This window comes from Podarcis vaucheri (assembly GCF_965113315.1).
Source record: "Podarcis vaucheri genome assembly, chromosome: 16".
NCBI classification, from domain to species: domain Eukaryota; kingdom Metazoa; phylum Chordata; class Lepidosauria; order Squamata; family Lacertidae; genus Podarcis; species Podarcis vaucheri.
Genome location: NC_138754.1, coordinates 27759268 through 27776213, shown reverse-complemented (window position 1 = coordinate 27776213; position 16946 = coordinate 27759268). Strand labels below are relative to the sequence as shown.

Genomic DNA, 16946 nt, shown 5'->3' with positions numbered 1-16946 from the left:
TCTTCTGGTTCACCCAGTTGATCCAGAAGAACAGCCTGCATAATTCTTGTCCATAACAACAAAAGGGATATTTTACTTGCAGAGAAATTTTATATGCAAAATATATTTTGCTTGTAATTGAGGCACTCTCAATAAAGGTTTTAAGTGGTTAATGCAAGTGCACAGTGTGTGCCAACTTTCTTTGCTGACCATTGCAAGCTGATAATTTTTGAAAAGGAAATGCTGAATAAGTACGGTAATTACAGTTTCAGCTCTGAGAACTGAAAGCACACACTTCAGCCTCAAGCACCTGCCCCATCTGGAGGCGAGGAAAAGCAAAGAACCACATTTTCAAGGTTTCCCAATCTACTGTTTTTTATTATTATTACAGCAGCTCCATCAACAGGCCAAGTGCTTTAAAACAGAAAAGCACAGATCTCTGCCCAGAAGGCCTCACAATCTAAAATTCTCTTTTAAGAGTAAACTTAGTTTCTAGCAGGGGAAAACAAGGGGTGATTTTGTTGTTGTTGCAACTGATGCAACGGGGCAGCTGAAGATTAAGTGACTCTCTCACTTGGCCACTGTGAGAACAGAAAGCTAGACTAGGTGGTCCTCTGGCCTGCTCCAGCTTCAGGACTCTTCTTGTGGTCTTGGCTCTTGGGCCTTTTTACAGTCATGGAATACAAAACATGGTTTCATTGTGATTCACTCCTCTGATTCATTTACAGGAAAGGCGTATAATTTTGTTGCATATCTGTCCACCTGTATGAAACACATCCCCTCATAAACACCTGACTTAAAACACTCCTGAATCAAAGCATTTCCTCATGACTGCGCCAAGTGATCAAGTAGTTGAAGCTATATTTTTTAAAAAATTAAAAAATGGCTCACAGCCAAAGAGAGAGGCAGGGAGGGAATGGATATGGTTCAAAGAAAGCCCAAAGTCCCAGTGGGCAGGCCCAAAGGAATTATTTGAACCCCTCCAAAGTACTCCTAAAAAGGCAGACCATGTGTTTTGAGGCACTACATCGGGGGGGGGGGGGAGCTGCCATGTCACATGTGAAGGACAATATGTTTCTCTCCCAACCTTCCTGAGCAGCAGCAGACGCAAGCTACTCTTTGATTACATTGGGAACAAAGTCAGGCTGGACAACTGCAGCCAGTTCCTCGGCATACATCTTGTATCTCCCGGTCATCTGGAAAAAAATGTAAAGGGACTTCAGTATTCCCTGCCACTGGCCATCTGTCACTGCAAAAGACCTTCAGAATGGCAAGTCAAACATAAGCCCCATTTTTAAATAAATGAATACATTGCTACAGTTTTGCAAAAAAAGGCAAAAATGTTAGTAATTGTCAGATGGCTGTTGCGGTTGCTCAAGAGTAACCAGGCAGGACTCCAAACCTGTGTTTTACAGATTTTTATTTTGGTGCAAACTATTTACAGTGAAGAGCCCCAAAGCTCATGTCTGGCTCAAACGCTAGCAGAATCCGGGAGTGGTCTTTTCTTGGACCTCCCCCAACATAAGAGTTTCGTTACCCCCAACCTTCTCCTCCTCTCTTTGCACCTTAGGCCACTGTGCAGGATGGGCAATGGCAAGGGCATGTTTCGCTCCTGGGCACTCCTGTCTGCCTTGCCCAGGAGCAGTGTTAAGGCTCCCACAAGCATCCTCTGGTCCTTGCACCTTTTCCCCACCTGAGGTGGGACTTTCCTCCTCCCCAGAAGAGGAACTGCTTCGCAAGATTTTCGGAGGCTCCCTGTAACACAACTGCCCTTCTATTCCTCGCCTCTGAGCCGATGGCAGTTCCCTGACATCAATATTATCTAGCCTGCATTCATGGCTCAAAAGAAAAGCTATCTTTGCCTACTAGGATGAAATTCTGACTCGTAATAATAATCATTTTATTATTTATATGTTGGCCATCTGACTGGGTTGCCCAGGCACTCTGGGTGGCTTCTAGCAAAATATAAAAATACAATAAAACATCAAACTTTTAAAACTTCTCTATACGGGGCTGCCTTCAGATGTCTTCTAAAAGTCATATCTCTTTGACATTTGATGGGAATATTAAGAATAATAATTTTAAAAATCCTAAGCAATTAGGGTAGCTGCTACAGAAAACTATTTGAGATATTCAAGCTTGCAACCAGTGAATCTTAAAATATTTACTCGGAGGCAAGCCCCACTGAGATGGACGGGGCATACTTTGAGGTGAGTGGGTACAGAATTGCAGATGGAGAGAGGGAACAAGATCTTCACTTACCGTATTTTTGGCACCATAACACTCACTTTTTTCCTCCTAGAAAGTAAGGGGAAATGTCTGTGCGTGTTATGGAGGGAATGCCTATGGGTGGCGGGGTGGATCTGCTGCAGTCGTGAGCAGAGGATCCATGGTTCCCCTTCCTTCCCTCCTCTGTGGTTACAAAGCATGGATCCACATGGATCCTCAGGATCTTTGCATTGGGCTACTCCAAACTCACTGTCAGATCACATGTCTGTGGCCACAGCATGAACCACAAAAATCATATATCCACTATTTCGTTTAGAATATTTTTTTCCTTGTTTTCCTCTAAAAACTATGTGCGTGTTATGGTCTGGTGTGTGTTATAGAGCGAAAAATACGGTAAGCAGCTTCAAGATTGTCACATTCCTGTCAAAGAAATCTAGACTTCCTTGCTAATGTGAGCATAAAGACCATCATTGTTTCAAGAGACAGCTGCCGTTTTTGTGGTTACTGGCTCCCCAGGTGTGGCATTCACTGCGCCAACAAGGAAAGCTGGTGAAATGCAGGAGACATTGCAGGTAGATGTCCATTATGCAATTTCACCTACCACTTTCAATGGGAGAGTTTAAAACGTGCATATAAAAGATGCTGTAAAATATACATACTGCACTATCCCTCTCCCGCAACACCCCTCCCCAAAGGAGGTCATTTCATTAATGTCAAAAGAGTGTGTAGACTTTAAAGGTAACTTTCCGGTTCCCTTGGGTCAGATGCAGCAGCCTGGTATAATTCAGGGGCTGTTGACTGCGCAGCCTCAGATCCAGAAAAATCTTAAACCATTCCAGAACAGTCTCTCTCCTCCAGAATATACTTAGAGGTAGAAGCCAATTGGCATTTCAACTGAATGCCAGCAGAATTCAGCCTTACTGGAAATCAGATAGAAACAAGAGGGTTTGCTTAGTGGGAAAAAAAGACTTACCTTAAAATTCCATTTGTCCCCAACTTGCCTGCAAAGATTTAGATCCATCTCCGTCACCAAAAGCCCGTCCTGGGTGCGGGAGAGGCCAGGGGTCCGGCTCCCATCCGGAGCAGCCACATAACTTGAACCGTAAAAGTGACCAAAGTCACGATGGGCTTCATAAATAGCAAAGAAGCAAGAGAAACAAAATGAATACAGTGGTGCCCTGCAAGACGAATGCCTCGCAAGACGGAAAACTCGCTAGATGAAAGAGATTTCCGTTTTGGAGGTGCTTCGCAAAACGAATTTCCTATGGGCTTGCTTCGCAAGACGACAATGTCTTGCGAGTTCCTGCTGGTTTCCCCCCCCCTTTTTCTAAGCCGCTTATCAGCTGATCCGATCAGCAGATAAGCTGCTAAAAGCCGCTAATAGCACTAATCCGCTAATCCTTCAATGGGCTTGCTTCCCATACCCACCTGCCTTACACCTGCAACTTACAGGTAAGGGCGGACCTTGACAGAAAGGACAAAATTTGCCCAAAGCCTGCTTTGTGCAGCTTCCAACCAGCTGGTTGTCAGGAGCCTTTGAAGGACCATGCAAAGCAAGAACCCAGGGCTATGTAGGATCACTCTCCCTTCACATCAGCCAATGAAAAGGGAGACTGGTCTCGCTTGGTGCTGGGCTTAAATGCATAGCAACCAAACCCAGCATCAGGCAGGACCACTACCACCCCTGGCTTGGGCTGATGTGAAGGGAAAGTGATTCTGCTGTGTTGGGGTGTGCTAGGGAGCTCCCTGCAGTGAAGTCGTTACTGAACTACATAGACCAAGATCTTTATTCCGTAGCAGACCACTTCTTGTGTCCTTAACATGGGTGTAAAGTGGGGGCAGGGAGGGGCAGTTGCTCTCCTAAATCAATAAAAACAAAAAATACATAGCAAACTGAGGTTCTGTTCCCCTCTAACAAAATGCCTGCCTCCCCCTTAAAAAAATCCTGGCTACACCCATGGTCACTAGACCAATCTGACATTTGCACCCTGATTTCCTATGATCCTCCTTTGCAAAGAAAAGCAACAAAAAGATGGCCAACAAATTTATTACAACATAAATCCCTTTTGTTAAAGCCAGAGGGTGGCAGGAGGAGGAGGCCAGATAAGGAAACATTTCCCAGGAGCAGTGAATGCTGGCCAGCAGGAAGGAGAGGCTGCACTGGCCTCTCCCATCCTTTTGCTTCCCAATTACTTGCCAGTGTGGCTGGATGGAAACTATGGGTGGCTTTGAGGTGCTGCTGAGGTTGCCCTCCGCTCCCTCCCCATTCTGTGCCATCTCAAATGGCCTTAGCTTTCAAAAGCTGCTTGCTGTCCTGTTGAGTTGAAGGGGAAAGGGGGGCAACAAGTTGCTGTTTGAGCAAAAGGTACCTAAAATGTACCCTTTTGCTCACAAACAGTTTCACAATGTTCAAGACAACTGTCTAATGAATCTGTTATTTGTCTATTCTGATTCTTGCCTTCAGTGACCTCAGAACAAACACATTATTAGATATAAATGCAGAATTCAATATTAAAGGAGTTAATTTTTCAGCCCTTTTGCCCAATACCACAAACCATTTCAGAGTTTCCCAGGGTGCTGGGCAAACCTCTTCCCACCACAGAAAAGAACAACCAGATTGGAAGGAGGAACCTCTATCCTTGTTGGCATGCTATCACCACGCTAAAGAGACTCCCCACAAGCATCACTCTCCATACAAAAGAAAACAAAGGCACCTACCCTCTCCACCATCTCCTGATGTAAAAGGATTTGGATAAACTTCCTGCAAGAAGCAGAAGAGTCACCACCCAGAAGGAATTATTCATCAAGCCACCCTCACGGCAGCAGAAGAGTGCAAAATGAAAGGAAGATGGCACTGTTGCTTCGCACCAGGCAGCCTCTTCCACTTCCCCACCCACCCTGAAAAACTCGAAATGAACAATGCAAGACACAGAAGCCATTGTTATCATTCTAAATCTAATCAGCTGTGTCTGGCTTTCAAGCAAAGTATTGCTTGCATCCTCTAGAGCGGCCTGTCTCCACATTCAGTCTATTGATTTCCTTGATGGATGAAAGGCAAATCCCATCTGTGAATGGGGGTTATTTCGCTCCTTACGAAACAGGGAAGGAAGGGCTTTTGGCAGCCTCACCGTCTACTGATGCCTTATCCCGATCCGTGACAGCAGGAAGCAAGTGTGCATGTCCTCACCACCTCCAAGGAGCTGGCTCCCAGAGCAAGGTGGCCAAAGTCCCACCAGAGATGTAGGGAGGGAGAACAGTTCCAGACAACATCTCCTGGCTGCTCAGAACCTTCTGGCAACACTGGGCTATCCCAAAGCAGCAACACCTTCACAAACCTACTCACTTTCTTTGCTGTGGGGGAGAGAAGCCAGCAGGGCAGCTGAGAAGATGCAGAACGGGGGAGAGTAGCATTAAAAAGCCACTTAGAGGGACAGGGCAGATGGCTGAAAAGGGGATTTTGATGCTACACCCTACAGTTCCACACAGGGCTCTGTTTTTAGCGAGTAGGAGCCTAACTGGTGGCATCTCCAAGCACAGAGAGCTGAAAGGCCTCACCGTTCCCACCCGGTTGACGGCACAGGTGAAACAGTGGTTCGCAATGGCTGCATTCCTCGCTTCAATGGGCCACATGGATTCACTGGAAATAATAAAGGAAGAGGCATGAATTCAGAACTCAGAGCCTTTCTTACATCACCTGAAATGCCACTTTTTTAACAGGCCACCTTCTTCACGATGTCGTCTTGTGACAGGCTCAGGGGCTGCTTCCCAGCTTTGGCAACTGCAGCTCTCACCTCCACATCTCCCCGACTCCTGCACAGCCCTTCCCCTTCCAAGTCCCTAAATTGTCTTCCGTTTTGCACTATCGTAGAAGGGTGAATTATTTAATATGCCTGTGGGGGGCAGGGAGACAGGGAACACCATTGGGATTCATTTAGATTGCTGTGCTTTCCACGCCACAAATCCTTTAGTGTCTATAAATGAATTCTAAAGAAGTTTCTTATTTTGTCAAGACTCTCCCTTCACTCCATCTGCTTATCTGTTTGAACCAAATGCCGCATTGCCGGAGGTTGGACTAGATGACCATTTGCGTCATCTACAATTCCATGAGTCTATGTTTTAATTTGTATTGTTGCACATTTTATTGTATTGCTTTTCATTCCTACTTTTTAAAAAGCTACATTTTTTGTAGATGGAACAGCTTGATTTTTCACAGGAATAAGACTAACTGCAGAAGGACATTTCCAGCCCAACATGAGGCAATTTGGAAAAACAATTCAAGTGTCTGGAGATTCAAGGTAATGTTGTTTACGATACCTTACATCTCTCCACCTGACAAATATGATAACAGATTGCGCTGTCCTCTTCTGTAGTGGATGTGTAGCAAGAAAGAAAGATGAAGATATAAAGGACTCCTAGCGGGCTGCGGGGGGAGGGTGGTAATGGAGATCTCCATCAGGGAGTTCTAAAAGTGTAGCGCAATCACTAAAATGAGCAGTTTGGCAATAAGCAGCTTCAGGGGACAGGCCCTGATTCGAATGATACCAGGGGGCAGAGGGAAGAGAAACAGGAAATGCAGACATGTTGTGGGGAAGGGAAGAGAGGGCAGCAAGTGCTTGATTGTATCATTTGCAGAAATTGTCTGCTGCAGGGGATCTAAGAAATCTCTTCCTGCCAGTTAGTTTATACTCTCCCAAAGCAATAAAGCAACCAAGGAAAGAGTCAATAATGCCGCCTCACTAAAACCACCCTGAGAAAGCAGGAAATGCCTCCAAAAGGTCACACACTCACCTGCCGCCTGCCTCTCTAATGGCCCTAAGCATGCCCTTTAAAATAACGTGGGGCACAATCCAAGCAAAGTCCATCCTCTCCCAAGGTGGATTTTGAAATAACTATCAACTAGGGGTGGCTGTTGGGCAAGCTCTCCAAAGCTCTCCTCAAATTAACTGAGAAAAACCTGGACTACCTTAAAATCAGGCTTCAAACTTGCTTCACTTTGATTATAAGAGGGCCACAACAAACCTACACAAAATACAAATAAAAGAGATGCATTTGCGGTGCCCTCTCGGTGGAACTACCTTTACTCTGTCGTGAGGCAAGTGCCGCCCTAGGACCACAGAAATTCTGGTCTTTGCTGAAAGCTCACCCGTTAGCCACTGGTCTCTTATCTGCCATTTTCTTCTGAATAGTCATTTTATTCCAACCCACCCCTGCTTTTTTATCACATATGAATGGGGTTACAGAAATATTTAAACAAACAAAACTGTGGGGCAAAGAAATAAGTTTTGGAAATAAAAGCATGGTCACAATGACCCCCATGCAGCAATCACAGCGTCCTAGAAATCATTCAGCATGTTTTGGCCAACCCTAAAGTGGTGAGTTTCGTAAACCACCCACTTATTTTCTTTGCCTGGTAAAAATTAAATGTTTCACATCCACCCAATTATCGTGACCCTCCGACAGACACAGAACAGCTAAACAAACAGGACACCCCGTTCTCAGCCTCTCCATTGGCTTGGGCAGAAAGTCATACATTATGAGGAATATCCTGAACTTTGCCTCCAAGCTTAGCAGACGCCATTGGATGACAATCTAATAACCCCTTACAAAGAAGGAGATGTTTGCTAGCCCTTTTCTCTCGTGATGCTCTTTTGGGCATGACACAATCCAAGTGAGCGGTGAACAGCTCCTGTAACAAAATGCCTCCAACTTGCAGCTGCACTCCATCACTTAGAAAGTCCTTCTTCCTAATGGAAGTTATTCAGGGAGGGGTGAGTCTTGCTTCAGAGGCAGGACTATGCAACTCCTCCTCCCCAGTTCCTGCCCTGCATGCTCCTATGCAACTGGGCCTTCACAGAGCTCTAGCTCCCTGAACCTTTGGTTTTAATGTAGGAACAGCCAGATTGCCTGTTTTATTCAACTCTTTATGTGGCCCTGAGGAGAGAAGCATCTGCCCCACAGAGACCACCAGGCCTGGCCACAGAGAAGGGCAGAGCTGCCAGGCTTGCTTGACCAAGTCAGTGTCCCCGACAAGACAGCCTTCTCCTCCATTTGGCAGGCAAGGGGATCCAGGTTCCTGCATTGGCAAATGACAACTCTGGCTCTAAGGGGACCTTGGAACCTGGGCTGCATCCCAGGCAGGGGCCACCTTCTTTTTTGCTGGCAGCAGTGCCCATAGCCAGTCCAGCTCTGACTGCAAAGAGGGACAAAGCTCTCAAGCCAGGTTAGATCACAAATGCCAGCTTTCCTAATGGAGTAGTCTAGGTCCTGAGAGTGGTGCACACATTGTCTGTTCAGCTTCAATCCCATAGAGGATTCAGTGCCCAGACACACCCGATACCCATATGCCTTGTTTTCTTTCCTGGCTCTTTCTTGTTTTCTTCTCTTTTTTGGAAGCTGCCTCTTATTTCCCGCTGTTTTCTTTCCTCACCCATTAGCGAGGCGTTTATGCAGGGTTTGCTGAACCTCTACCCTCCTGCCAAAACTCCCCCGCCCTTTCAGAGCCTGTCTGTTGTCTCAGCTCAGTTAATGGCTAAACCCTTTGAGCTCTTAGCGTAAAATATTTACAGTCACTCTGGGGTGCCGGCGGCAGCTACCTGACTGTAACCTTTTGTGCCCAATGGAGTGACAGTCGGGACAAGGCTATTGGGCATTGAAGGCTTTGGAGGAGTGGTCCTCTCCTATTTCTCCCTTGTTACCCTCTCACACTGTCTTACATCAGCTACCTGAGACTTCCAATAACTGACTTCCAAGGTAGTCTTCCTTGTTGCCAACCCTTCGGCTAGGAGAGCTCATGGGCTTCATGTGCTTTGCAGAGACCCTCTCAATTTGGCCCCTGCATAGAGATAAGGCAGGGCTACAACAGAGCACTCCTCCAGAAGACCGCAATTTAGCTTTCCAAATTTTCTGAGGGTTTTATCAAAGGTAATGGCCTTACACATACACCAGACCACTTTCTGCAGCAAGATAAGCAAGATTCCAAATGGTACCTGAGTTTCCCAATAGTGGCAGAAGGATTAAAGATGATCTCTGCTCCATTCAGACTGTACATGAGCCAATTGAGGGGATGATGTCGCCCATAGCAAATGTTTACGGCAATCTTCCCAAACTGAGTCTGGAACACCGGGTGCCCCATGTCCCCCTCCATGTAGTATGTTGACTGCAAAACACACAGACTTACACTTGAATGAGATCCCTGGAGTCCAAAACACCAGCTGCCTTAACAGAAATCTCGCAGCAGCAGACATGACGAGAGCTGGGCATATGTGTGGTGATCAAGCTAAAGGAAGTATCCCCAAATACCAAACAGGTTTAAGCAATATTAGATACAAGGAGAACCTAGGAAACTCCCTTCTTCCAAGTCAGACCTTTGATCCATCTAGCTCAATATTGTCTACACTGACTGACAGCAACAGCTTGCCAGGGTTTCAGACAGGATTTCTTTCCTATGAGTTGCTCCTTGGTGCCAGGAAACAAACAATTTGGGAGCCTCAGCCTGAAAACCAGACACAAGGAGCCAGGGACCCTCAAAGTGAAACCAGAAGTACAAGGACACTCGTATTTTTTGTATGCTCACTTGATTTGGATGTGTGCATGACAACCCCACCCCATCCCCCCATCCCACCCTGCAAAAGCTACTCCTGGAGGAATTTGTTCCTGAATTAGCAAGAGTGCTCTGTTTCCCCATAATGCAAAAGCTACCACTCACCTCATTGAAATCTCCAATCCTTGGGATGTGATTCTTCCTAGACTTGCCCAGCACAGCACCCGTGTTTGAAATCACCACCGCTGTGTTCCACAAGGTCTCCCCATGCGCAGTATCTCTTTCCAGGATTGGAGACACCACCACCATGTTGTGCTTCCTGGCCAGCTGCAGCCGTGATAGAAATGATGCCACATTTTATTAAATGTACTAGCAGCGTTTCAGCGGACGATCTTGGAACAACTTACCAAATCAGAACAGTTGGGACAATAAAAAATAAATAGTAACACCAAATATCAGAAAAGCAGGATGAAACAGCAGAACAGTATAAAAAGACTTTTGATTAGGTTTTCACAAGAGATCTGCCAGTTGGCAGGAGGCCTGCAAGACCAAGAGAAAAGGAAAAAATGCCTACAGAAGAGTCTGCTGACTGAATAGCTAAAACAGAGTGAGGTCAAAGAATCAAAGGATTATGGAGTTGGAACGGTCATCTGATCCAATCCCCTGCAATGATCAAAGCTGAAATATCCCTAACAGGTAGCCATCCAACTTCTGCTTAAACACCTCCAATGAAGAAGTGTCTGCCATCTTCCGAGGTAGTCTATTTCCCTGTCAAATTGCTCTTACTGTCAGAAACTTCTTCCTACTGTCATGGGTGGCAATGCAAAGCACTCTCTGAACCAGATCCTATTTATGCCCAATCTAATAACAATATTAGTCATAAAGAAGGAAGAAATGATTCCTCAATAATGCCAGAAACCACTGAATTCCCTGCAAAGCCACTTCTGTCCATAACAGTGGAGGTTTTGACTCATAAGTGCTGCTTCCTTCCCAGATCAATGCTCCAACTACCTTGAGGAAACAACCTCTGGTCTTGACGAGAGCATCCCCCACCCCAGGCTGTTCTAGAGGCCTCCATGGACTACCCTTCAGTGCCAGCATTTTTGGGGGAACCGCAAACTCCTCTTGACCTTTTCCAGATCCAAGCCTTCGCCTTTCCTGGGAAACGTGTCCCATAAGATCATTAAAAAGGAATCTGGGAACTGTCTTGCCCAGAGAAGTTAGCACAAAGATATAACAGCTTGTCTCCTATTACCCTTGGTCCCTGAAGAGTGTATTTTGCATTATGTCTCAGTACTGATAAGTCATGTCTCCTTTGATCCAATTATGTTTTCTCTTCCTTCCCCTTATGGCATTTTACTTTCCCATATGCTTGAATGTTAACCACAACAACATCCACCAAGATGCAATTAATCTGGCATTTACAATCACTTCGTGCTTGACCTGTGCTAAACTGAAGGCAGCAGGATGGAAAGGGATGCACAGCAAGCCACTAGAGTCCCTTCAGGATCAACAAGAAACAGACGGTTGGGAAATCATTTCAGACGAGGAGGAAAACAACAAACACTCGTCTCTTTGCCAAAAAAAGGAGAAAGTCAGGCATTTGCTGAACTGAAGTTGTACTTCCCAAAAGTCCTCTGTAGACACATCTACCTGCAATCCCTACCAATGGCACAGCTCACTCACTACTTATCAGCGGGGCCCAATCCACTAAGATGTTCTCCTCTGCAAGCCTCCTTGAAATGACCAGGAGCCACACAAAAGCAAAACCACAGGGGTGGTTAGGCTGCTTCACAATGTCTGTGTCCTGAGTGTCCATTCTGTATTGTTTTCATTTTAAATATCTCTGTTGTTCATGTTTGTAACTTTTTTGCCATTTTATTGTACATTGCTTTCAGATGATTGTGCAACATGTAATTAATAAATGAATAACAGCTACTTCTGAATAAACATGTACTCAGGATTGCAGGGTAAATGCAACTGAAGCAGCCTCACTGCTCAGGGTTGCAGCCCTGGGTTACAAATGTGGTTGCCAGGCCCAGCTCTAGAAAAATGCCCACACTCTTGGAAGTTTGCATGCAGGGTGGAAAGGACAGTCCAAATGCACACAGGCTGTTTTAACGCAGCGGTGCAGAGGAGGCTTGTAAAAAGGCAGGGCAGGAATCTGACTCTTTACCTCTTGGCAAAACCTTGCCGTTGGGCCGCTCTCCGCTGATTCCGCAAATTCTGTCCAAGGAAGCCTCTCTCGTGTACAGAAAGCAAAAGGCATCGCTACAAAAAGAGCATCATAAGAAATGTGAGAAGTTCGCCCTGTCACTCCCATAAGATATTTCTGCATGTGACAGAGATCTGCTTTTGAGGTGGGCCTGTCTTTCTCATACTATTTTGTGCTATTGATATGAGGTCCTAACTGTACTACAGTGGTACCTCAGGTTAAGAACTTAATTCGTTCCAGAGGTCCATTCTTAACCTGAAACTGTTCTTAACCTGAAGCACCACTTTAGCTAATGGGGCCTCCTGCTGCCACTGCGCCGCCAGAGCACAATTTCTGTTCTCATCCTGAAGCAAAGTTCTTAACCCGAGGTATTATTTCTGGGTTAGTGGAGTCTGTAACCTGAAGCGTCTGTAACCCGAGGTACCACTGTACTTTTATCGTCTGTCGCTACTTTTACAGATCGTTTAATCTCACTTTTTAGGTTTCATAACTGAATTTTTAATGTTTTGATGGTTTTTAATGGAGATTTTGTTAGCCACAGTGGATATTTAGTGGGAATCGTGCATAAATATTTTACAGAAACAAAAGATTTCCTGGGTTGTGCCCAGAGAATGTAGCTTGCTCACCAACACCTTTCTGTTTGAATCTGGTTTCTGCTCTGACTTTATTCAAGAGTTGCACGCAACTGAAATTGACTTTTATAGCAGCAGAGAGGATTTAAATAGGCAGAACAAAACACTACTCACTCCAGACCTCTTGGAAACAGATGACATTGACCCCGCACATTGCTGCAACCTCCACAATTTCTTCTATGCGCTTGTGTAGTGCAGTTACCTAGGGAGAAGGTCAGCTGTAAAGGTCATTTAAATAAACTACCTTTACTCTCATTTTGCCTCCCAAGCTCAACCATGTACAAAATACTGAGAGAAAAAGGGTTGACAAGAAACCCTGCCTGTAGCCAGCAGCAGCTTTAACATGATGAGTGAAGAAACTCTTTGCCAATTAAATGGGTTTATTAGTGGGGTAGGAGAGCTGAAAATAATGCCAATATATTTCACATCTGGCAAACAATGCACCCCTTGGGTTTCAGATAGTACATGGGTAAAAAAGGTAAAGGGACCCCTGACCATTAGGTCTAGTTGCAGACGACTCTGTGGTTGTGATGCTCATCTCGCTTTATTGGCCGAGGGAACCAGCGTACAGCTTCCGGGTCATGAGGCCAGCATGACTAAGCCACTTCTGGCGAACCAGAGCAGCGCACGGAAACGCCATTTACCTTCCCACCAGAGCAGTATCTATTTATCTACTTGCACTTTGTGCTTTCGAACTGCTAGGTTTGCAGGAGCAGAGACCAAGCAATGGAAGCTCACCCCGTCGCAGGGATTCAAATCACTGACCTTCTGATCGGCAAGCCCTAGGCACTGTGGTTTAACCCACAGCGCCACCCACGTTCCTTAGTACATGGGTAGATGAACCTAAAAAAACCAGGGACACCAATTTCCATGGCCCTCTAGGAGTCTTAGTTTGGTCAGAATCAAGTACAGTGGTGCCTTGGTTATTGAACTTAATCCATTCCAGGAATCCATTTGACCGCCAAAACTGTTCAAAAACCAAGGCACGGCTTCGAATTGGCTGCAGGAACTTCCTGCACCCAAGCAGAAGCTGTGTCAGACGTTCGGCTTCTGAAAAACATTCACAAACTGGAACACTTACTTCCGGGTTTGCAGAAATCGGGAGCCGATTTGTTCGGCAACTAAGGTGTTCAGGAACCAACATTTGACTGTATATACTTCCAGAGTTAACGCAAAAACATTACTTCTGTTAAATGAGCCACCACAGCTGTTAGAGGGCCATTAACATTTGTGTTCTGGGATTTTTAGACTTGTTTACCCATGTACTATCTGAAACTAAAAGGCCACATTGCTTGCTACATGTGATTCCCCCCCCCCCCAGCTCTCCTACCCCACAATATGGCCAACACAAAAGATTTGAGTCTCTGACAAAGCATAATGGTACAAAGAAGCTGGGGCTGCACTCCCTTTGGAAAGACAAGAGCAAGCAATTGGAAACATGCAGGAACTTCCTTTACAAGCTTCAGTGGTACCTGTTCAGCAACCGGTGCATCTGTAGGAAGTTGGATCTTATTCTGAATCAGCCCCACCCTGACAATACGTGGGGGCCTCAACTGCTCTGGTTCAGCTCCAAATCCATAACCCTGTAGGTCAAACTCCCTTTCTGCAGCAGCGGACAAAGCAGCAGACGGCAAATCCAGTTGCCTGGAAAAGTAAGAACACAAAAATACAACAATCTTCCTCCGGTCCTGTACAAAATAACAAACAGCAATATGGCAGGTTTATATATCTGCTATTTATATCAGGTCAGTGCACCTTGGCAGCCAAGAAACATTTAGGGATGGAGGAGAAGGAAGGTTAAAGGTTAAGACCTCCCCCATCCCACACTTCTTATATAATCTTGAGCAAGTCACTCTGTTCAGCAATTAGTGGGGTCACACAAAACTGTTTTGGAACAACGCTCTGGACAGGCTGGTTTACTCAAATTCCATTAGATGCAAACTGTCGTGGGCAGGTTCTCTGTACGACAAGCAAGCCATCCCATCAAACTAACCTCAAATATTTCATCTCATGAGAACTTAAATGCAGTACAGCATTTCTACTCTGACATGATATCCTTCTGATGGGCCTCTCTCTTGCTCCGGACATCACATACACATACATTCCTTATGCAACACATCACGACAGAACCTAGAGGCAGAGGCTTGGTAATCGGCTTGTGGACTCCTGAACCAACATTTGGAATTGCTGTTCTAAGGATACCGTATATTACTGGATAAATTTCTAAGGCCACTTCTGCAAGCCCTTTGCTCTGCAGGCAGCTGACTCTGTTGAAGCCTCTGGCTGAGGGTGGCTGCATGTGGGTTCACGTATGGGCCTTACAATGGGGAGTTAGGCTTGATAGCCTCTCAGCCCTTTTCAGCATGCAGAAAGCATTCCAATTTAATCCCTTTTCAAAATGGGGTTGCCTTTCTCATGTCACCTTTAAAAAACCAAAACAGATCATCCTGAGGGAAGCTCATTCACCCATGAGCACCCTCCTCCTCCAAATCCTAGATCCCCAGCCCCTGCTTCGCCTTAACTTAAATCCACCCGGCCTACTGCCTCTAGTAATGCAAGACCCTTATAAAAGCAGGTGGTTCAAAACTGTGCATCAAAAACTCCTTACATGCAGTCTGCATTCGCAATCCTTACTACCAATGGGCCTCAGTAGAGCAAAGAGCCTAATAGGCCAGCGCCTGAAAGATATTGAACGGCAAAACAACCTGACCATCCTAAAGAAAATATGTCCATGGTATACTCACTTTCCCCCCGCTCACTTTGATTTTCCAGCTTCATATTTGTCTAAATTAACCATCCCAAAATATAGACGCGCCTTTACATTGGCTAGATGGGATGTCCTTCCCTCTGCCGTACTCGAAGGTCGTTATCAAAAGACTCCATTCGAAAAACGACTCTGCCCATGCAGAGATGGCAACATGGAAACAGTGTCCCATGTCCTTTTATCCTGCCCCCTTTATAGAGACCTAAGGAATGAGATTATTACTCCACTCATCCTCCCCAACCCCGGCCGTCCACAAGACATTATACTGTTCTTTCTCTTATCTGATACGGACAGTCAGACAACTGAGAAGGTCGCAAGGTTCATCGAGAGAGCTGTGAAATTAAGGGCCACCATCTGAGTGACAGACGTGTTCACCTGACGGACCTCCTTTTGTTTGTTTTTATTCCCTTTTTATGTTTATTTTATTTTATTTCTAATTCTTGTATAGCTGTGGCCTGTTGGCTTTGCTAATAAAGTTCTGTTCTGTTCTGGATAAATTTCTAAGGCCACTTCTGCAAGCCCTTTGCTCTGCAGGCAGCTGACTCTGTTGAAGCCTCTGGCTGAGGGTGGCTGCATGTGGGTTCACGTATGGGCCTTACAATGGGGAGTTAGGCTTGATAGCCTCTCAGCCCTTTTCAGCATGCAGAAAGCATTCCAATTTAATCCCTTTTCAAAATGGGGTTGCCTTTCTCATGTCACCTTTAAAAAACCAAAACAGATCATCCTGAGGGAAGCTCATTCACCCATGAGCACCCTCCTCCTCCAAATCCTAGATCCCCAGCCCCTGCCCCACAACCTGGTTCCTGCTAGCTGTTTTCGGCTGCAACTCCCATCAGCTCCAGCCAACAGGGCTGGCCTACAATGAAGATCCTGTGGTTGATGGGAGCAGGGAGTCCAGCTGCCTTGAAAAGAATCAGAGGCTTTTGGAAGTTTGGCCACACTTGCCCATCCTTTCCCTGCTCTGATGTCAAATCCTGAAATGGCCAGCCATCCAACTGACTGCTGCCAAGTCCCAAAAGGCAGTAGAGAAGGGGGGAGGTCGACCTTATAATTTGGGGGGTGTGAATATGCCTTCTCCACCTGTGCAACAAGCAGGAACCCACAAACTTTCCCCCTCCCAACAACTGCAGGGGGAAAGCTTAACCTGTTTCATTTCTGCCTGCCACACACTTGCTAAAAGGGGAATAAATCTGCGCCCCCCATAGGGTTCAACTAGGTGCCCTCCTTATGTTTTGGACTACAACTCCCAGCAGTCCCGGATCCAAAACAGTTGGAGGGCGCCAGGTGGAAGAAGGCTGAGACGGGAGGGGGGCTCATTCTCCCCCTCCTCTCCCGAGCTGACGCAGAGCCTGCTGGGATTTGTAGTCCCGGCGCACCTGACAGCCTCCCCGTAAAGAATCCGCTTCGCTTCGGCCAGCTCGGCGGGTGGCAGGTGCCGCTCCAGGCACTCCTCCAGAGAGTCCAGGCCGGCCGCCATCCTCGCCGAGAGACTCCGCGCTGGGACGAGGGAAGACGGAGGGACTCCGGACGGCAAGCGGTCAGTCCGTCGGTCACGGAGTGACCGTTGGCCCGTCCGAACAGCTGGAC

General features: G+C 46.2%; 1 protein-coding gene and 1 long non-coding RNA gene across 2 annotated transcripts; both read right to left on the bottom strand.

The window, feature by feature from the left end:
* Positions 1–879: 879 nt before the first annotated feature.
* Positions 880–16946, bottom strand: UPB1 (beta-ureidopropionase 1). The gene is made up of 10 exons (XM_082203644.1): positions 16736–16946; positions 14068–14239; positions 12710–12797; positions 11925–12019; positions 9914–10075; positions 9195–9364; positions 5764–5845; positions 4927–4969; positions 3182–3336; positions 880–1175 (listed from the first exon to the last, which is right to left on the bottom strand). Exons 1-10 carry the CDS (start codon positions 16834–16836, stop codon positions 1092–1094), a joined length of 1152 nt encoding a protein of 383 aa, XP_082059770.1. The 5' UTR covers positions 16837–16946; the 3' UTR covers positions 880–1091.
* Positions 1383–2715, bottom strand: LOC309521302. The gene is made up of 2 exons (XR_014214611.1): positions 2601–2715; positions 1383–2236 (listed from the first exon to the last, which is right to left on the bottom strand). It is a non-coding gene; the product is annotated as an uncharacterized lncRNA (long non-coding RNA).

Coding starts and splice junctions, on each gene's coding strand:
- UPB1 (XM_082203644.1), bottom strand. CDS start 16,836: ATGGCGGCCGGCCTGGACTCTCTGGAGGAGTGCCTGGAGCGGCACCTG. Junction 12,020..12,709: donor CTGTTTCCAAGAGGTCTGGA/GTGAGTAGTGTT, acceptor CTCTTTTTGTAG/CGATGCCTTTTGCTTTCTGT. Junction 4,970..5,763: donor CCGTCAACCGGGTGGGAACG/GTGAGGCCTTTC, acceptor TGCTTCTTGCAG/GAAGTTTATCCAAATCCTTT.